The 22,553-nt window shown below is 38.8% G+C and overlaps 1 protein-coding gene across 1 annotated transcript in view; it reads left to right on the plus strand.

Moving 5' to 3' along the window:
* CEP192 (centrosomal protein 192) overlaps nucleotides 1–22,553 on the plus strand; it is a 147,203-nt gene that overhangs the window by 7,722 nt on the left and 116,928 nt on the right. Inside the window, exons 3-8 of the mRNA XM_037067640.1 lie at nucleotides 2,426–2,593; nucleotides 3,251–3,376; nucleotides 10,946–11,121; nucleotides 14,565–14,617; nucleotides 19,270–19,390; nucleotides 22,395–22,543. Coding sequence (XP_036923535.1) covers nucleotides 2,430–2,593; nucleotides 3,251–3,376; nucleotides 10,946–11,121; nucleotides 14,565–14,617; nucleotides 19,270–19,390; nucleotides 22,395–22,543 — 789 coding nt within the window. The 5' untranslated portion in view covers nucleotides 2,426–2,429. The remainder of the gene's footprint in view (nucleotides 1–2,425; nucleotides 2,594–3,250; nucleotides 3,377–10,945; nucleotides 11,122–14,564; nucleotides 14,618–19,269; nucleotides 19,391–22,394; nucleotides 22,544–22,553) is intronic.

Consider the following 22,553-nt stretch of genomic DNA (forward strand, 5'->3'; position numbering starts at 1 on the left):
TCTTCTCCTACTCCCCTGTTGCTAACCCTCCATATGATCTCCATTTCTATGTTTACGCTCCCGATCTAGCTGTCCTCTTAGTTTGCTTTTGTTTTAGGTGTGGTTGTTAATAACTGTGAGTTTGCTGTCCTTTCACTATTCATATTTTTTATCTTCTTTTTCTTATATAAGTCCCTTTAACATTTCATATAATAAGGGCTTGGTAATGATGAACTCCTTGAATTTGAACCTTATCTGAGAAGCACTTTATCTGCCCTTCCATTCTAGATGAAAGCTTTGCTGGATAGAGCAATCTTGGATGTAGGTCTTTGGATTTCATGACTTGGAATACTTCTTTCCAGCTCCTTCTTGCCTGTAAGGTCTCTTTTGAGAAATCCGCCGACAGTCTGATGGGAACTCCTTTGTAGGTGACTGTCCCCTTAACTCTTGCTGCTTCTAGGATTCTCTCCTTCATTTTCATCTTGGCTAATGTCATTACGATGTGCCTTGGTGTGTTCCTTCTTGAGTCCAACTTCTTTGGCACTCTCTGAGCTTCCTGGACTTCCTGGAAGTCTATTTCCTTTGCCAGACTGGAGAAGTTCTCCTTTATTATTTGTTCAAATAAGTTTTCCACTTGTGGCTGTTCCTCTTTACTTTCTGGTACCCCTATAATTCGGATGTTGGAATGTTTAAAGATGTCTTGGAGGTTCCTAAGCCTCTCCTCATTTTTTTGAATTCTTGTTTCCTCCTTTTCTGTTTGGTCATTTCTTTCTTCCTTCTGGTCCACTCCCTTGATTTGAGTCCCAGTTTCCTTTCCATCTCTATTGCTTTCCTGTGCATTTCCCTTCATTTCAATCAGTTTAGCTTTCATATGTTCCTCTAATTTGTGGCTAACATCAACCAATTCTGTGAGCATCCTGATCACCAGTGTTTTGAACTGTGCATCTGAAAGGTTGGCTATTTCTTGGTCACCTAGAATTATAGGCTCTGGGGCTTTGAGCTGTTCTTGAGTCATACTGTTTGGTCTGTTTGCACCTGTTATGTATGAGGGGTGGAGCCTTAGGTGTTCACTAGGGCGGGGCAACCCAGTCTCTGGGTTGTGATGCTGTATATGAGGGCGGGATCAGAGAGGGGGAAAAAAGGGTGCTTTGCTCTGCTCTGCTCTCTGTCAGATTTCTGTCCCCTCTGTGGCTTCCCACAAGCAAAGTGGGCCCCTCTGGTGCTGGTTCCTGGATGTGCGGGCCCATGTACTCTCCAGGACCCTGTGGGTCTCTCCAATGAACTTTCTGTGAGCCTGGGAGCCTCTCCTGGCCCCTCGACCCCGAGAAAGTCTTTCCAGTTGGTGCTTTCAGGCTCTAATTCCCGTGGCTGGGGCCCTAGCCTGAGCGGTCTGTCTCACTGTTTGCTCCTTCGCTTGGTTTTTCTGTGTGCGAATGTGTGACTGCATTCAGCCAGCCTCCCTGTGCCCTCACTGGGTCTGCCCATCACCATCCGACGCCTGGGATCCACCAAGTGCCTCTACCTCTGCTCCTGGGTTGTTTGGACTGAGCAATCTTTCCAGCCCAACCCCAGTCCGCCACTTACTCTGCGCCTCTTACCAGTCTGGCTGAGTGGCTCGTTGTTGTTGGACTTCCGTGCAGTTCAGTTTTCACTGTTTTGGGTGTGTTTTTGTTAGTAAAACTTTGCTGTCTTTAAACTTAGTTGTGGGTGGGGGCACAGTGTTTCCACCTACGCCTCCATCTTGGCCGCAAGTCCAGGCCTTGTTCCCACATAGCCCCTATAAGCACTCTGACATACTTTTGAGATTGAGTCACATCTCCTCTGAGTACTGTGTTAGGGTCCATTTGAGCCAGTGGGTAATATGGGCTAGAGGATCTCTATCAGTAGTGTAGGTTCTTTGCCATTGTTTTCTAGACTTAGTTTTTTATATACCAGTTTTACCATTTTGCCTTGTCCATGTGTCAAATATGCTTTAATTTAAAATTTTTCTTTAAGTGGACTCACTTTTTAAAGTGTTTGCTTATCTTTAACGATAATCTCTGAAATCAAGAGCTATATTTTGCTAGTTCTATTTTTCCTATTCTATGTTAGAATGGGTACCCTACTAGTACACTTTTAAGTATATCCTAAAATCTGTGTGCCATCAATGTTGTCCCTTCTTTGCTTCTTTACTGGATCAGTTTGTGATAATTGCTGTTTTTGCTATAGCAGTCCAAGAGTAAGTTAAGCTGTGTTGTATTTCATTATTATGTTAATATAGTTTGATTTTTATATTCTCAGCTATGAAGTAGTGAAGTATTCTGAGAGTTACTTTAGCTCAGAATGTATGTCTTCTTAGTGCTCTTTCCAAAAATACGATTTTTCCCCTATGATTTATTATACTTATACTCCTATTTGCCGAAGTTTTATAATAATATTTGATTTATATAAACTTTTATTGTTGCAGTGAGATGGAAGATTTTCGAGGTATAGCTGACGAGTCATTTCCAAGCTTTTTAACCAATTCATTACTTGGTAACAATGGGACTTTGGAAAATGTCACGTTTTCTTCAAATCTTGGCTTGCCTGTTGCTGTTTCAACACTTGCTAGAAATAGAGCCAGCACTAATAATAGGTAAGAATTGTTTGACCAGATGATTGTTTTTTTAGGTCCAGAAACCATCCAATATACTGGTGCGTCTGTAAAATTTCTAAGTCAAGCTTGAGTTTTTGCTTTATCTGAGGGAGATGGCCACAGAGATGGAAAATTAATATGGAAAAAGATGAAATCTTATTGTGTCTTTCCCAATGACATTGCCTTATCTGTGGTGAATGGGTGAATTTGGGATTGAGTACCAGTGACCTTTGGTCCATATTTTTTCCATCCATAGTGTGTTTTGGCTTTGTATTAGTACAGCCTTAATGGTAGCTGGTATTTTGAGTTAAATAGGGTGCATACAGTTTGCCCATGCTTAAATATCTTACCACTTTTCTGTCTTCCCAACATAATATTTGGTAAAGAGCATTTTGTTTACCTTTGGAATGAAGGGGCTAGATTAACCCTGTAAAATTCTTTTAGGTTTAAGATTTCTGTGACTCTTGTTTAATACATACATGCCCCATTGCTGATCCATATCAGTGTTTTGCACACAGGATGATGGTTTTGAACACTGAGGCTCAATTTGTTTTATCACCTGGTTGGTTTCATAATCATTATGGCTTATGTCAGAGTGAATTTTAAATGTACATAATTTAATTAAAAACATTTTTGTGTGTGTGTGTGTGTGTATAGGTATTCTGATATCCAGGCATCTTATTTACTAGAAGGGAGGTTTTCGGTTCCATCTGAGTCATCTCCCAATAGCCAGAGTGAAGCTGAACCAGGAGCAAAGTTACAGCTTAGCTTCCAGGATGATGAGTAAGTTTGTACCTCCATGTTGCTTTTACTGTATTCAAAGTGAGTCTCAGTCCTGGCTGGATGGTTCAGTTGGTTGGAGTGTTGTCCTGTACACCAAAAGGTCTCAGGTTTGATCCCCGGTCAGGGCACATACCTAGGTTGTGGGTTCAATCCCAGATTGGGCACATGTGGGAGGCACCTGATTGATGTTTATCTCTCTCCCTTCCTCTCTAAAGTCAATAAACTGCTCCTCAGGTGAGGATTTTTTTTAAGAAGTGAGTCTCAGTCTTGTAGAAAATGAAAGTCCACTGTGTCTCACTTTCTTCTGTATGAATATTTATATTAAACACAAACACTTAAGTCTTTTAAAACACTTTTTCTGATTCCAGTAGTAATGTATGCTCATTGAATAAAGAAAATATTGTCTTCCTATAAGTAAGACAATAAAGTCTGAAATCCCCCTAACAGGAGTAGCTGTTGATTACATTTTTTATGTATGGTTTTCCAGACTTTATTCTTTTTCTTTTTTCCTTTTTTCCCAGATATTTCTATGCAGTGTTCATGGGTGTGTGTGTGTGTGTGTATACACATATATATATATATATATTCATAAAATAGGATTAGACTATACATGCTGTTTATAACCTTAAAAAAATACATTGTGCTTATCTTCCAGTTACATTGTTTATTTGTATCATAATATTAACTGCTGTACCATGTTAGGCATTTAATTATTGGAATTTTGCCGTTATGTATTTAATGAACTTCTTTATACATAAATATTCCATACCTTATAGATTATTTTATTAAGATAAATTTCTAGGATTGGAATTGCTGAGTTAAGTATTTAAAGACTGTTAGAAATTGCCACATTGCTCTTTAGAACATTTGTGCCAATCTATAATTCTACTAGAAGATAAGTGATAATGCCTCCTTTTCTGAGCTGTCCCCTATATTTGGTAGTACTGTTTTTAATCTTTGATTTTAGAAGCAAAAAAGTTTATACACATGCATAAATGCATATTTAAAAATCTGGAAGTCTGTACAGCAAAACATAAATATAATATATCAATATCTATTAATGTTACAGATGGTGGTATTACAGCTAATCTTAAAGTTTTCTGTGTGTTAATTTATAATTGAGTATTTGTGGATCAAGCATACTTTTTTCCTTTTTTAATCCTCAACTGAGGACATGTTCATTGATTCTGGAGAGAGAGGAAGGGAGAAAGAGAGAAAAACACTGGTGTGAGAGAGAAACAGCTATCAGTTGCCTCCCTCAAACCTGCAACCTAGGTATGTGCCTTGACCAGGGATTGAACTGGCAACCAGCTGAGCCATTCAGCCAGAGTTGGATCAAACATACTTGAATGTTTATTCATTATTTTTATTTGTGTTGTGAATTGCCTCTTGATAACATTTAGATATAAGCCCTTTCTACATATCAAAGATGTTAACTCTTTCTATATTCATCCATTCATTGTGTATTTCTGGTAAGTGCCTATTATGTGCCAGATACTTCTCCAAGTATTTAGAAATTACCCATGAACAAGACCAACTTTAAGAAAAACATTAAAATATAGTAATTTTATAGAAGGGAAAATTTTATTAGAAGGGAAAAGTGCAGAAAAAATACAATATGTTAAGGAGGGTTATTAGGAAGGGAAGGGAGTGGTCAGTGTGAGTCTCATTGAGAAGGTTTAAGATAATGAGCAAAGGTTTGAAGGAGGAAGTTAGCCTTATGGCTATCAGGAGGAAGAGGATTTGAGGTACAGAGTGTAACCAGCATAAAGTCGCTAAGGTAGGAGCATGGCCAGGTAGGCTAGAGTGGATGAGCAAGCACTTGGATTTTGAGACAGAAAACCATTAGAGGATCCCATTTGAATTATGTTTTAAAAGGCTCACTCTCACTACTGTGTTGAGACTAGATGGTTGGGAGTCAAGACTGGAAGCAGGAAGACCTCTAGGAGGTTGGATTATCAAGGTAGTGAGATAAATGGAGAAGAGAAGAGCATCAAGACTTGATGTTCAGGTGCTTCAATACAGGGGTGGGTAACAGTAGGTTAATAATAATAAATAGTAGAACCATTAATTAATTAATGGTTAATTAATACAAGAATAAACTCTTGTATTAATTAATGACTCAAGTCATTAATTAATACAAGAATAAACTTCTGTTTCATGTACTCACAACTGTAGACCTATTTTGCCTACCCTGTATTAAGAAATTGGACAGAGAGAATGGACATAGTGACTAAGAATTAGTGATTAGAGGTAGGAAGAGTGTCTTGAAAGCCACATGAAGACACACATAAAGGAAGAGAGTGATTCAGTTGTGTCAAATAAAACGAGGACTAAGAAGTGAGCATTGGAATTAGCATAGACTTGATATCCCTGACAAGTGGTTTTGGTGGAAGTAGGAGGAGACACAGTGGTGTAGTAGAGTGTAAGGGAGAATGGGAAATTAGAATTGGAGACAGTAAGAGTAGACAACTTGTGGAGTTTTTCTGCAAAAGGGAGCAGAGAAGTGGGTTGTGATAGTTGGTAGATGTCATGGGATGAGAAGTTTTGTGTGTGTGTGTGTGTATGTGGTGGGATGAGTTATTGCATGGTTAGATGGTAATAAGGATGATTATTTGGAAAAGGAAAATTTGAATTAAATAGAAAGAGAAGAGACTTGATAGGGCAATATCTTTGTATAAATAATAAGAGAGGCTAGAATCTAATGTGCAGTGGAGGGAATGACTTTAGAGGGGTTGGACTATGGATAGTTCCTCTGTATTAATGGATGAGGAAATGGAATATGTGTGCATACATGTGGTAAGAGTCTGAGGAAGTTGTCTTTTCAGTGCTGCAGGTTTTTCCATCAACTCATTGAGTGGGGGGGAGGAGGAGGAGGAGTTGGTGGTTTGAAAAGCCAGGTGTAAAAATCCTATGGGAATGTGGGAAAAGAGAACATATAAGGGAAATATAGGAGGGTTGTCAGAGAGCATCAGGAGCCCCAGCTGAGGGTGATGGTAATGACTTCAGTGTGAGACTGCTCAGTGTGATTGTGATATTTTCTACAACCACATTTAGCTACAGGAGTGCTGGTAAAGTCTAAGTGGAGAGTTGGGGTTATTGAGGGTTGTATTTTGATGAGGGACAAGGGAGTTGGGATGTATGATGACTGGCCATGGGATAATTTTAAGGAAGAGGAGAGGATATTAAAAGGTTTAGAGTGTGAAATGTGGCAGTGTGAATGGATTGGAAACTTGGGTGTAGTCACAGGGTTATGGAGTGTGGTACTAAGGCAGATGACATGAGGGGTAGTAGGTGATTCTCAGCTGAGAGGCTTTAGGAAGAATGATCTGGAAGTGGTACTGAGGACTTAAGCATTTTGCTGTGTATAATGCATTCCTGCATATAATGCTCACCCACATTTTTGTGTTCATTCTACTTGGGATTATTATTTTTTTAAAGCTTTTATTTATTTATCCTTAGAGGGGAAGGGAAGGAGAGAAGGAGAGAAATATCAGTGTATGGTTGCCTCTCATGAGTCCCCTGCTGGGAACTGGCCTGCAACCCAGGCATGTGCCCTGACTGGGAATTGAACCGCGATCGTGTGGTTCGAAGGCCCACTCTGAATCCACTGAGCTACACCAGCCAGGGCTCTGCTTGGGATTATTATACCCATTGTATGTAATCATTATACCCATGTATAATGTGTATCTTTATTTTTCCCTCAAAAATCTGGGCAAAAAGTGCACCTTATACACAGGACAATATGTTATGTGTTCCATCTCCATGCCCAGTGATCCTAATGCTGTGGGAGGGACAACAGTCCCGTCCCCATCTGACGGAATTTAGGGAGAGCAATATCCTCAGAGAACATCCAGGTTTTCATTAAAGCAGTGAGGTGAGAGGAATGTTTAGGGAAAGGGGTTCAGAAATAGCAAAATTTTGCTAATCCAGCACTGTACTTTCTAGAAAGCACAGTGGAAGGGTTTGTTTGTTGGGAAGGGAAGAAAGGGGATGTGCAGTCTTAGGCAGATTAGGATGCTAGCAGTAAGAATTCCTGAATTTGTTCTAGGGACTGAAATAAATAGGAACAAAGGACATCATGAAGTCAGTCTCAGTGAAGTGATATTGGTGATAAGACTGGCTATGGGGGGAGGCAAGGGTAATATTGGAAGTAACTATTTGACACTCTGGAGATGAGGAGGTCTGGGGAAGTGGTCTTTTTGACCCCTGTTGATGGGAAATAGTCTTTTTTTTTTTAAAGATTTTATTTATTTATCTTTAGAGGGGAAGAGAAGGAGAGAAGGAGGGAAGTATCAATGTATGGTTTCCTTTCATGAGTCCCCTGCTGGGAACTGGCCTGCAACCTAGGCATGTGCCCTGACTGGGAATCGAACCTCTATCGTGTGGTTCGCAGGCCCACGCTCAATCCACTGAGCTACACCAGCCAGGGCGGAAAATAGTCTTAATGAAGTGAAGTCGTAGATGTATTGTGTTGACCTCACTCTCAACTCCTGGATTGGGTTTCCCCTCTCCCCCAACTCACTGAATTTTAATTGACATCAATTCAAAGATTTCTGTGCTTTATTCTAGATTATTAATACTTTGGCAGTTTTCTATTTTTATCTCTTCTCTTTCTGGTCCTTCTTTGGACTACTTGGATTGATCTGTTTCTGTTGTTTTTTCCTATTTTTTTCTTTTTCAAAGAAAAGACACTTTTGTAGATTAAGTTCCTAATTTTTTCTATCCTTCTATTAAATCATAGGCAATCATAATTTTGAGAGCTTTTTTTCCTGGTCTCTCATTTTTGTGGATGTAATAGCTACTTGAATGTTTCTAAAGATTGTAAATGAATTTTTTCAAAGTTCTATAAATCATTCCTTGTCTCTGGGGATATTATGTGTTTAGGTTGTTCATCTTTATTTTTTCCTATCTTGAGCTGCTCCTCCTCCAAATGTATCTAATTGTGGCAGTCTTTTTTCTTTCTTTTTTAAAAAATATTTTATATATTTATCTTTAGAGGGGAAGGGAAGGAGAGAAGGAGAGAAACACCAATGCATGGTTGCCTCTCGTGAGTCCCCTGCTGGGAACTGGCCTGCAACCCAGGCATGTGCCCTGACTGGGAATTGAACCGTGATCGTGTGGTTTGCAGGCCTGTGCTCAATCCACTGAGCTACACCAGCCAGGGCTGTCTTTTTTCTTTTAATTAAATTAAAAATATATATTTATTGGTTTTAGAGAGAAAGAGAGAGAAAAAGAGAGAAAGATTGATGTGAATCACATTGATTGGTTGCCTCCCGTACACGCCCTCGCTGTACCTGCAGCCATTTGGTGTGTGGGTCAGTTGTCTTCTAGGCTGCTAGTGTAGACATGCTCAGCTGTCAGGTGTCATTTTCATTAGGTTTCTATGTGAGTAGGGCAGCGCTCCTGGCCGGCTTCACATTAGGGTGAACAGGCTGTGGTGGAGGTGGGGGCATTTTTCATCCTGTGGGTTTAATGCTTTGTTCTGGGCCTCTGTTACCATCATAGCTTTATTCTGCACAGGTGTTTTGTATGCCTTGTCTGGAGAAGAGCCTTTTCCCCAGGTGTTCAGTATCATGTTGATACTGTAATTTTGTTTGTGCGGGTTGAGAAGCAGGAGTGGAGTACTGCCTGTCAAGGTGGTCTTGACAGATTTTCAGTCAATCCCTCTCTGTTGCTCTCACCTCCTGCCCTCCTTCTGACTAGTCAGGAGATGCTACTGTGGTTCTTCCAGGAAGATTTGTTTTCTGTTTCTGTGGGAGGGACAACAGTCCCGTCCCCATTCGACGGAATTTAGGGAGAGCAATATCCTCAGAGAACATCCAGGTTTTCATTAAAGCAGTGAGGTGAGAGGAATGTTTAGGGAAAGGGGTTCAGAAATAGCAAAATTTTGCTAATCCAGCACTGTACTTTCTAGAAAGCACAGTGGAAGGGTTTGTTTGGGAACTGTATGCTTTGTTTTTATTCTAGACTGTTTGGGAACTGTATGGATACTTTGTTTTTATCCTAGACCACAGCTTTCTTTTCCCCTGCATCTCCCATCTGCTTTTCTCAAGCAGAATCAGAGGTAAGGTTGGGCTAGAATTGGTGGATCTCATCTAGATTGCTTCACTTATAGCTGTCCTTACTGGCATTTTAATGGATCCCCAGAGGTTTGACAACTTCACTTGAAGCTTACGACTTAATTTGATAAATTTTGGTGGACTAATAAAAACAAGGGATAGGTGTAGGTTTGAAGATTTTAGGAGTGGTACGTAGTTAGAGTGCCCTTAACTATCTCTGTTATGCTGGATTTCTGATGGTCACACTACATCCTTTTCTCAAGGGAGGGCTTTAAAATACAAAAATTAACCAGAATGTCCTGACTTGTTTTTTATTTTTTATATTTCATGTCAGTATCTTACTCCCTTCCACTACTTTTTCTTTTTATCTTCTCTCTCACATTACTTTGTATCCATTTATATGCTTTCTGCTTACCCGTCCCTTCTTTTATCAGCTCTGTTTGATTGGGGTGAAACTCTCCTGTACTGGCCTATGAATGCACCATTGGATTAAGCTAGTGGCTTTTAATTTCAGCCCCAGTAAAGAGGTGGAGAAACTGGGAAATAGAGTTGGGGAGTTGCCATAGGCACAAAGGGTTAGAATTTGGAACATGTGGAAGGGCTACTTTCTTTTCATCCACCCTGGCAGATCTAAGCCTGGCCCTATATATTAGTTGGTCAGATGATAAATTTGTTCCATTTAGAGGCTTTTTTTCTACAGTTCCATCCTTACCCCTCCTCCTATTGGTGAAATGACTCTGTGAGCTGCGACAGATCCAGAAGCTTTTGCAGCAGATTGGGGGGAAAACTGCCTTTAAGGAAAAACATTTTCATCTAGACATAAAAGAACAGATGTAGATAGAAAAATGAGGTCAAGAACAGTGTCAGGGGCTAACAATAAAACTTTTAGGCCCTGGCTGGTGTAGCTCAGTGGATTGAGTGCGGGCCTGCTTACCAGACGATCGCGGTTCGATTCCCAGTTAGAGCACATTCCTGGGTTGCAGGCCAGTTCCCGGCAGGGGCCAGTTCCCAGCAGGGGATGCACAAGAAGCAACCATACATTGATGTTTCTCTTCCTCTCTCTTTCCCTTCCCCTCTAAAGATAAAGAAAGAAAATATGAAAAAAAAACTTTTAAAGCATTTAGTAATTCAGATAATTAGCTATTTGGCAAGTCTAGCAGTATCCTTTGAGTCTCTTGTTTTTAGAAAGCTGACTTTCTAGATATGATAGATTCAGACATCCTTATTTGGGGGAAAAAACCCTCATCACTTGAGAGGCATAGTAACAGTGTGATAATGTGTTTGGTTTTGGTAGACTGTCCATCACTAGACACAAAATGATGGCGCAATTCCTGAGAATACCCACAGTGTGACCAGTTGTAGTTTCTGGCTGGTCCTAGTAGAAATGTTTCTTTTCATTGTATTTACTTTTTTGAGAGATAAAATGTGTAACTGATTAATTGATGTTTTATAGATTTACCCAAGGTGACTAACATTTCATGATCAATCTGTTCCTTAATTTAAAAAGTTCTGTCTCTAGGAGAAAGAACCACATAGAAAGTCAACATTTGTCGGACACTGTCCTCAAAGAGTCGGCTTTTCCCAGCGATATAGCAAAAACAGAAGAGAAGGAGACTAAAACTGCAGAGTCCTTTCAGAGTCAAGATCCTTGTGTTAGGATTTTACCACTGGAACAAGTACAAGGTCCTGAAGTATAAGAAATTATTTCTTTATGTATATATTTTATTTTCCTTTCTCATTTCTCTGACTTTGGACTGATATTTATCTTAAGCTATAACTTAGCAGCTATATTTTAAGCTGTTAACAGAAAATGCTTTGGTTTGACATTTACTTATTAATATTATGTTTATAATCCTTTATAGGAAAAGGTCTCTTAAAATCAATTTCTTACTTGTCATTACTGATTAAGCTGAAATCTCCTTTCCTTTGGAAACCACACTGATAGCTACAGCATACTTTATGTTCAAGACAAGTAGGCTGATTTTAATATACCTTTTATATTTCCTTACTAATAATTTATATTCTTATTAACAGTCATTTTTGTTCCTCAACTTATTTTTATAAGAATTATAAATTCTAAAAATATTTTTTCTAAGATAACAAAATTGAACACTTTGGAATTATATGAAAAATTGCTTCAAATTAGATCTGGGGGAGAAACTACAAAAATGTGGGGAAAATTGTACAGGGCTTCTCCTGTCAGATTGCTTTTAAGTATTCTATATTCTCTTTTTCAAAGAAATAAAGACTAGAATCTGAAAAGTATGTGTATGCTTATGTAACAAAGATACTGTATAACTTCAAACTGATTCAGTAATCAAAAGGCCTTGCTTGGGCTGTATTATAGGATTGATGAATGAATGCACATTTATATATTTATGTTAAAAAATTGAAGGATGTTAGTATTTCTCTTTATGGAAAATGTCAAATATGTGTGAAAGTAGAATACTATTAACGCCTCACATTCATAAGCAATAGAAGAAAAAATAGATAAATTAGACTTCATCAAAATTGAACTTTTGTGCTTCAAAAGACACTATTCAAGACAGTGAAAAGGCAACCATATCAGGAGGAATATATGAAAATCTTATATATGGTAAGAGACTAGCATTCAAAATATATAAAGAAGTCTTACAACTAATAAAAAGACAACCCAATACCGTGTGTAATGGGCAAAGGATTTCAATAAACATTTCAGTAACGAAGTTGTAGCCCTGGCTGGTGTGGCTCAGTGGATTGAGCACCAGTCTGCGAACCAAAGGGTTGTTGGTTCTGTTCTCAGTTAGGGCACATGCCTGGGTTGTGACCCAAGCTGTGCCCCCAGAAGGGGGTGCGTGAGAAGCAAGCACACACTGGTGTTTCTCTCCTTTTTCTCCTTCCCTTCCCCTCTCTCTAAAAATAAATAAATAAAATATTTTTTAAAAAAGTTGTACAGGTGACCAATAAACTTAAAAAGATGCTCAGCATCTTTAGTCATCAGGAATATTCAAATCAAAATCATGAGATACCATTTTGTACTTACTATAATCAAAAACATGGACAATAGCAAGTGTTGGTGAGGATATGGAGAAATTGAAACCTTCCTCCATTGCTGGTAGGAATATAAAATGGTATAGCTACTGTGAAAATACTGGATTGGCCAAAAAGTCCATTTATTTTTTTCTGTAAAATAGAAGACAAATTTTTCATTTCACCAATAACTTTTTTTATTTGGGTATTTCTAGTTATGTTGACTATCTCCTTCTGTTGGCTTCCAATGGGTAGAGGCCAGGGTTGCTGCTAAACATCTTCCAATGTATAAGACAGCCCCAGAGCAAAGAATTATGTGGCCAAAATGTCAATAGTAGCCAAGAAAGTTCGCAAACGACTTGTGACACGTTCAGTCAGCCACAGCACCTTCTCTACACTGCAAAAATCTTTGGCATCTATTGCATTTTTACCTTGTTTTGAGATGATAAGCATAATATATCGAAAATGTGTCTCTTCCATCTTCAATATTAAAATGACTGTAAAAATTCACCAGCTTTCAACATACAATCTAACAAAATTGTTTCAAATTAAGTTAAAGACAGCCAAGTTCTACTAGAGCCATTGTGTGAACTTTTTGGCCAACCCAAAAGTTAGACAATTTTTTCAAGTGTAAAACATAGCATTACCATGTATGTGATTCAGGAATTCTAGTCCTAAGTGTATACCCAACGGAAATGAAAATATATGTCCATACAGAAACTTTAACATGACTATTCATAGTAGCATTAGTCACAATGACCAAAAAGTGGAAACAACCTAAATGTCCATTAAATGATGAGTGTATAAACAAAGTAGTCTATGTCCATACAACGAGTAGTATTCAGCCATAAAAAGGAGTGAAGTATTAACAAGTGCTCTATTATGGATGAATCTTGGAAACATTATGCTAAGTGAAAGAAGACCAACACAAAGGGTCACATTTTGTAGATTTCTGTTTATCCATAGGTAAATGTGTGGATACATAATAGGGAAATTGATACAGAATATAGATTAGTGGTTTCTAGAGCCTGGGGGAAGGGAGAATGGGGAGTGACTACTGATGGGTATAGTGCTTTTCCAGAGTAATGACACTATTTTAGAATTAGAGTAAATATGGTTGCACAACCTTGTAAATGTACTAAGAACATTAAATTTTACACTTTCAGAGGGTGATTTTATGATGTATAGATTTTATATCAGTTAAAAACTTATATATACCTATCCCACAGTTTCAGTTACTCTAAGATTTTGTCATACTTGATTCATCTCTTCTGTTTTTTTATGACTTTTTTTCTTATGTTACTTAAAAATTTCAAACATTTTGTTCCTACATATTTCAGTGTGCATCTCTGAAAATATGGACATTTTCTTCCATAACGACATGCTATCAAGACCACTAACAAACTTAATTTTTTTAATTATCACATAGTACTCTAGTTCATATCCAATTTACTAATCTGTTTGGTTGAATTTGGGTTCAAGAAAGGTTATGTTATGGTACATTTGTTGTTATGTCTCAAGTCAGTGCCTTACTGAGATAGGCTGGGTCAGTCACCCTATAGATTGCCCCAGTATTTGGATTCTGTTGCTTACTCATGGGTGTCATTTTTCTTGCTTCTCTCTTCCCCATGTCCTCTATAAAGCAAAAGCTAGATAGATTTAAAAGTTGCTTAGATTCATATTAAATTATTTGGGCATGTGTATAATTTTTTTAAAAATATTTATTCTCAGAGAGGGGAAGGGAGGAAGAAAGTGAGGGAGAGAGACATGAATGTGTGAGAAACATCAATTGCTTGCCTTTCGCATGCCCCCCAACTGGGGACCTGGCCCACAACCCAGGCATGTGCCCCAACCGGGAGTCAAAGTGTCAGCCTTTTGGTTCGCATCTGGTGCTCAATCCAGCGAGCCACACCAGCCAGGGTTAATTTTGTACACTTCCCATTCTAATAGTTTTCTAACTTAACTGACCAATGGTGGCTTCCAGAGCATCATTTATATATGCTGTGTTCTATTTCAAGGGAAAAGTGTTTAATAATTTGATATTTTTAGATACTGTTGGCTATTTGGTTGATAAAATAACTTGGTCTTTCAGTTTTTGTTTTTGCTTTTTTAAATAGACTCATCTGTTGGTTTTTGTTTACAATCATGGATGAATAATAAGGAGAACAAGGTAACTTTATATGTTTGTTACCAATTTCTGGAGTTATTGGGAGAGTGAAAGTTCCTATTTCACATATGTAAATGCTAATTAGTACTGATAAAAGAAGTCTTCTACTTTGGAATAGGAAAAATCCAAGGTATTGCTTCAAGTAACTAGGAGGTGGAGAATAGTGCTGGTCCAGGGACTGTATTTTTGGGCTGCTTGTGTCATCAGGATTGGCTGTCCCTCTGCTTGCTGGTTCCCTCTAGGATGTTGGCTCCATGAGGGTAAGGAGTCCTCTTTGTTTTGTTTAGTGTATCCTGAGTGCATGGCACATAGTTGGCACATACTGAATAATTTGTTGAATGATAGGGAAGCTGTCTTTATTTGTAGGCAACCCAAGCCCATACTCAACATTCGTGTTAAAAAAGAAGAGCATGATCTTTCTTTGGGATAAATTTTAAAAAAATAGGAGACAACTCTAATGAGCTCACTTGTGTCATATGTCTTTCCCTATGTAAATCACTGAGCTAAGAGGTGGGTTGAGGTAAAGCACTCTGATTTATGACATGGACCGTATGTTTACTTGTCTGTGTGTGTATGTGAGTATCAGTGTCTGTATGTGCACTGATAGAGGATATGACTGATAACCCTACCAGGACCACATGAAGTGAAAAGATGTGGGCTCCCCAAAGGAAGGGGTGTTGAGCAGTTAAACGGTTTATGTCCAAAACAAACAGTGAACTGGGATTTTAGGCCTATAGGGTCATGTTTATGGGACTTGTTTATAAAATATAAGCTAAGTACTTTTAAAGCTTATACAGAAGTTGCAGCTTTTGTTTTAAGAATTTTTAAGATAGTTTTTAGATAATGATTATAAGAGTTCAAAAGTAAGAATAATTTCCCTATGCCAGTTCTGTTGGAACACAGCCACACTCATTTGTTTCTGTATTGTTCATGGCTCTTACCAGCTGAGTTGAAAAGTGTGACAGAAACTATGCTGGCAAAACCTGAAATATTTACTATTTGGCCCTTGACAGAAAATGGGTAAATTTGTTGACCTCTGCTCCATGAGTTTGCTCCCTGTATGTCACCACTAGTAAATTTGAAGTATGAGATGTACTTTTGATAGGAAGTTCAGGTGTAGTCAAATTGAAATTAAGTTAGAAAGCATGATTTTTTGAACATTTAGAAAAATATGGTTTCTAAAGAGAGAACATAACTTTGTCCTTTGAGAAGTAATTTATTTGCTTATTGGTTGGAGAACTGGCTTTCTGAAAACATTAGAAATCATTGATAATAAAAGAGCAGGACCATAAAACTGGAAAGCAGCAAAACAAGTATAGAAACATGAGATATTTGATAAAAGAGGTTGAAGTAGTTAACATTTATATAGTCCTAAAATTACATTTGGCCTTTTGAAAGCAACTGCGAGGCTGATATGGTCCTCGGTGAAAATGAGTTTGACACCCCTGACCGTAAGAACTACATCAGTTTAGCAGAATAAGGATGTTTTCCAGGGTCTGTCTAGTTCAGTGGGCCCATATATAAGGTAACAAGCATGGCAGAGTAGATGGAGTTGTCAGTAGAATCCATAACCAAAAAAGGCAGAGGTGTTTTACATATTGATCTTCCTCATATAGATTTTCTCCTAATTTTTTATTATGAAATATTCCTGCACACAAAACTTGTTTCACAACAGTAGCCTCTGGTCCCCCTGGTGCCTTAGATCTTTATGAGCTCATGTGGTGTGTGTTATTGCAGCACTGCCGTCTACAAGTGTGCAGTTGCAGGGAGAGCCCATGTTTTTAATCCTAAAAATTGGTATGCATTTTGCAATCTAATTCTGAAGTTGATACTGTTTGATAAATAATATGATTGTGAAATAAAATTGACACCTAGGAGGAAATAATTACATTGTATTCTGAGCCTGAATGTACTTAGGGGTACATGGTCCCTGGGTTGAAGGACAGAGAAACCTTTTTCCTTTGTAGGTTGCTGAGTCCAATTTTGCTATTATTTTCACTTCCTGTTGCAAGCCTGTTGCTGAAATTCAGTTATATATTAGTATACCAGCTATATTACTAGATCTTATGAGCATGTGCATCTTTTGAGATATTAAATTTTAAGGATGTGGGTCATGGGAGGAGGTGACAACGAGAGAGGAAAAAGGTACTTTTTGAATTATGTTTTATTGATTATGCTGTTAGAGTTGTCCTGATTTTTCCCACTTTAGCACACTCCACCCAGCACTTCCCACTTCCTCAGGCAATCCCCCCACCATTGTTCATGTCCATGGGTCATAGGTATAGCTTCTTTAGCTACTCCATTTCCTATACTGTACTTTACATCCCCAGGGCTGTTCTGTGACAACCTATTTGTACTTCTTAATCCCCTCACCTCTTTACCCATTCTCCCCCTCCTCCCTCCCGTGTGGCAACCTTCCAGTAACTAACTTCTTTTCTCTTGGTTTTAGGATTCTCTTTTTATCTTTAACCTTTGGCCTTTTAATAATGATGTGTCTTGGAGTGGGCCTCTTTGCATCCATCATAATTGGGATTCTCTGTGCTTCCTGGAGTTGCATGTCTATATTCTTCCCCAGGTTAGGGAAGTTTTCTTTCACTATTTCTTCAGAGTTCCAATTTCTTGTTCTTTCTCTTCTCCTTCTAGCATCCATAAGAGGTTAATGCTGGACCTCTTAAACTTGTTTTAAAGGTTATTTATACTATCCTCATTTTGGGGGGATTATTTTTTCTTGTTCTTCTGCATGGTTTTTTTGAGGGGGCTCCTTGTGTTCCAAGTCATTGATTTTATTCTCAGCTTCACCCATTCTACTGTTTTTTCCCTGTTGATTGTTCTTTATTTCTTTTTTTAAAAGATTTTATTTATCTTTAGAGGGGAAGGGAAGGAGAGAGGGAGAGAAATATCAATGTATGGTTGCCTCTTGTGTGTCCCCTGTTGGGAACTGGCCTGCAACCCAGGCATGTGCCCTGACTGGGAATCAAACTGTGGTTGTTTGGTTCACAGGCCTGCACTCAATCCACTGAGCTACACCAGCCAGGGCAAATTGTTCTTTATTTCAATTGGTGTATCCTTTGCTTCTGAGTGGGTCTTTTTCATGCTGTTGAGGTACTCACTAAATTCCATGAGCATCCTCATAACCAGTGTTTTGAATTCTGCATCTGATAGATTGCTTATTTCCATTTCATTTAGCTCTTTTTCTGGACTTTTGATCTGTTCTTTCATTTGGGCCATATTTCTTTGTCCTTTATTTTATCATCCCCCGTGTGTTTGTTGCTATGTATTAGATGGAGCTGCTTCGACTCCATGTCTTGGTAGTATGGCCTAATGTAGTAGCTGTTCTGTAGGGTTCAGTGGTACAGTTTTCCCTATCACCCAAACTGGGTACTGCTGTGCAGTTTTCGTGTGGGTTGAGTATACTTTACTCTTGTAGTTGAGCCTTGGTTGCTGTTGGCAGGTCAGTGGGAGGGATTTACTCAGGCCAGTCAGATGCAAGCATTGGCTGTGACCACTGACGACCAGCCTCTGCCCTCCATGGAAGATCATCTATGCAGGGGCAGTGTGGTGGTGCTCTAACATGGTCTGTAGCTGTCCACTGGGTGCATTGCATCCTGGGATTTCCTGGGTGGTATAGGCTCAGGTCCGCCCCCAGCTTGTGTTTTGCCTGGGGCACACTGCCTGAGCTGTAAAGCTTTCTGAGATGACTGTTACTTGTGCTGGGCTAGGTAACTCCCAGGGGAAGCCAAGCTGTGACTGTTTGGCTGCCACTAGGGCTCACTGAGGCCAGCTGTTGCTTGTTTAGTAGGATTAGGAGCCAAGACCAACCATTGTTATGGAAAAGCAGCCTGGGTGGGCCTATAAATTGAGTAGGGTAGAGCCTCTGTGGATCTCCAGGATGGGTCAGACACTGTTAGGCAGGTTGATGGAGTCCCAGATATGGCACCAACCTACAGACTGTACAGGGGGAAGCTTAGCAAACGGACAATGTCCTCTGCTCGCCCCAATGCCAGAAACTTCAGTCTCTCCCTTAAAACCACTGCTGCCCTTCAAGCAGCCACCCAGGTGCTGGAGCTCAGAGGGAGCAAGTCTGAATAGGTGAATCCATATGTGGATTCCCCAGGAGGAACTGGTGAGGGCTCCTGCAGCTTCCTTCACTGATTCAATCTCCGCTGGTTTTTGCAACCAGAAGTTGTGGGGACTTATCTTCTTGGCACTGGAATCCTGGGCTTGGGGGCTTGGTGTGGGACTGGGACTCCTCACTCCCGAGCTGTGGGTCCTGAATTTTCATCCAGATGGGTGTGGGGCCAGCCCATTCTGCATCTGTGCCCTTCCTACCAGTCTGAATGGATGTGGTTTCCTCAGTTCCATAGTTGTCAGACTTCCATTCAACTTGATTTCTGATGTTCCTGAGTTATGGTGGTTCTGTATTTTAGTGTAATTTTGCTGTGGTTGTGCAAAGAGGTGAGCCACGTCTGCCTATGTTGCCATCTTTACTGGAATCCCTAGAAGAAAGTTATTAATGCATGCAAAACAACTAGACATTCATTGCCTAAATTGTGAATTACAGATACTGAGCATATTGGTAGTCCTTTTTGCAGCCTTGTGCTATGGTGTTCAAAGCAGTGAATATATTTCTCTTACATGCGCTTTATTTCTTATAGGTTGCTCATCCTGATGCTGGAAAACATTTTGAAGACAAGAATCCAAACAATGATTTAAGCCATGCTAGTTTAATAGAAAATGAGAAACTTATGTCGCTTACAAGCTTAGAAGATTCTTCTGGTACTGTAAAGAAATTTGTGTTTTCCTAGCCCTTACCTTGTTATTTCATGTCTGTTTCTTGATTGCAATAGTTTTTATGCCAGCTTTTTGTTTCTTTGCCTTCTCCTTTACTTCTTACCCACCAGCACTCAAATGGCCACTTTTGTTAAATGATGGAATTTTTAAAACATTTCTATGTATCAATCCTGATATGCTTATCCCTGAGTTTATTATAATAAGGGTACGAAGTAGTAGCCCTAGGTTCCCCACAGTGTAAAGCACTATGTTGAGAAATTGGGTGAACCATGAAATATTTAATCTCTGCTTTCTGAAAGACCTGCCAAGTAAGAAAAGAGATGCATAGCTAAACATCCCACTGTGTTATGTATATCTCAACAGTGTAAATTGTGCATAAACCATGGGAGGATGAGCAATGCTGATTGGAGAAAATAACTGTAAAGCTTTACTGAAAGAATATGCAGTTTTTCCTCTTGAAGAGGCCTTTGAAAGGCTTAACATAGATATGGAAAGAGAAATACATTATAGGAAGCAGGAACAACTTCAGCAAAAGACACTGTGTGGTAGGGGGGCAGATAAAACATGTCTGGGAAATAGCCAGTGGTTTTGTGTGGCAGGTTTACAATACTTGTAGGAGTCTGAATTTGGGAATAATCCAGAAAAGTAGTCTGGGATAAATTATTCATGACTTTGAAGGCCAGGCCAATGGGCTGAGTGGGATCAATAGAAACTAAATTCATGACAGGTTTTGCTATGATGGTTTTTAGATAATTTTGAATGATGGAGTTGTGAATAAGGAATTGTCGACCTGAATTTATATAGATATTTGTTTTAGCAGGCTAGAGTCTTAGAGATAAATTAACTAAGTCAAATCTTGTGAGCATTATTAAGGCTCTTAATGTTGATTGCAAGATTCTCTTGAAAAGGCAGTGATAACTTACAGTACCATTACTAGGGAGTAAGTGTTGTAGTTTCATTTGTCCCTGCCGCCTGTTTGTTAAAATAAAAATATATCACTGCTCCCGACCGCCCCAAAAAACAAAACCTAAAAATCAAAACAAAACTACCAGTATTGTTTTACTTATTTATTTGCAACTTTCTGGTTTTGGTAGAGGTTGAATATTTTGAATTATATCTATTAATGTTTAAAACTTTGATATCTTATTTTTCCTTAATTTCTTCTTTCTCAGGATATCAGATATTGTTTGATGTTTCACTTACAGTTAATTATTAATTCACCTTTTGAAACTTTTATGATGGGCTTATCTATTCTTTTTTGATAGTTACCCATTCGCCACTCTATCTTCATTTTCTTTTTTTTAAATTATATTTTATTGATTATGTTATTACAGTTGTCTTGATTTTTTTCCCTCTTTGCCTCCCTCCACCCAGCACCCCTCACTCCTACAGGCAGTCCTCCGCCCATTGTTCATGTCCATGGGTCGTGCGTATAAGTTCTTTGACTACTCCATGTCCTACACTGTACTTCACATCCCCATGGCTATTCCATAACTGCCAATTTGTAGTTCTTAATCCCCTCACCTCTTCACCCATTTTCCTCTCCCCACTCCCATGGGAACCATCTTGTAACTAACTTCTTTTCTCTTGGTGCTTTTAAGAGTCTCTCTTTATATTTTAACATTTGGCCTTTTAATTATGACGTGTCTTGGGCCACTTTATTTTCTGAATAATCCACCCTTTGCCCAATGATCTTTAATGCCACATTTATTATACCCTAACTTATGGTATATGCCAGGATTTATTTCTATGTTACCTTACCAAAGAAAGTTAAATATTTTATTAAGTCTGTCCAGAAAGTATCCAGCCATGTACTATGAAAAAGAGACATTTATTAAAGAAGATAAAAGACACAAGAAATATTGTACACAGGACAGTGATGTCACAGTCTCCTTCAAAGTAAGCAGCTTGGGACCTCACACAGTTCTCCCAGTCACCATTACTTGCCCTGTTGTATTTTCTTGAATCTCATTAATGGTCTGAAATATCCTCCCTTTCAATGGTGATTTTAATTTTAGGAAAAGCCAGAAGTTGCAGGGTGCCAAGTCTGGGCTGTAGGGAGGCTGAGTTATCTGAGTGATTTGATGTTTTACCACAAAGCTCTGCATGAGATGTGATGCATGAGTGGGCATGTTGTTGGGATGAAGCTGCCAATCACCAGTTGTCCAGGGCTGTGGCCTTCTGAATCATCGGAATAGTTTCCACGGAGGAATGTTCAAGCTTAAAGCAAAATTTGATGCAGGTTCATTGCTCTATTTGCTCAGTCTCTTGAATGTAACAGTCACACAATATACAAGCTCACTCAATGGCACCTGCTGCCCCTAATGACTAGTACAATGAAGTCGTCGTCATTGCTCACACATGCATATTCCAGTCCACTCTCCATGATTGCGAGGTTACATTGATGTTGCACAAACTGTTCTTGTCATATTAACAAAGGCTGGACTTTTTCTGGACAGACATCATATAAACACACAATATAATATTGAGCCATAAAAAAAATTGAATCTTGCCATTAACAACATGGATGAACCTTGAGGGCATTGTGCTAAATGAAATAAGTCATTCTGCAGAGGAAAAGGCAAAATTTGAATCAGATTTGTGGTTCTACTCACTCAGTCATTTTGAATGCTATAGCTACACAGTACACGTGGTCATTCATCAGCATCAACAGCCCCCACTGACTAATACAGTGAAGTCGTCATTGTTAATGCATGTGCATTCCAGTCCACTGTCTTTGGTTGCCAGGTTCTATCGATGTTACGCAAGCTGTTCTTGTTATATTAATGATGGCTGGAATTTTTCAGACCAACCTTGTATATTGGAATGCTTATAATAATTCATAGACTGAAATTATAAGGTTTTTCATGTCAAATGTTAAATTGAAATCACATAAACCTTGACTTATGTGTGTTATCAACTTTCTGATTAAATTATAGTTAAATCACTACTTTAAAGCCTGTTCTGTTTTTCCTCCATTTATTAATAGATGGTGATATTGATGATGAAGAGTTTTATGATGATCATTTGGAGGCTTATTTTGAGAAACTGGCAATTCCAGGAATGATATATGAAGACCAAGAAGGACAGGAACTTCCAGAAAAGGATTTTAAGTTACCTGTAGGTGATTCTAGTGAGGTATGTTCCA

Source organism: Sturnira hondurensis, unplaced genomic scaffold, assembly GCF_014824575.4.
Source record: "Sturnira hondurensis isolate 20B ecotype Veracruz unplaced genomic scaffold, ASM1482457v3 Scaffold0017338, whole genome shotgun sequence".
Classification (NCBI taxonomy): Eukaryota; Metazoa; Chordata; class Mammalia; order Chiroptera; family Phyllostomidae; genus Sturnira; species Sturnira hondurensis.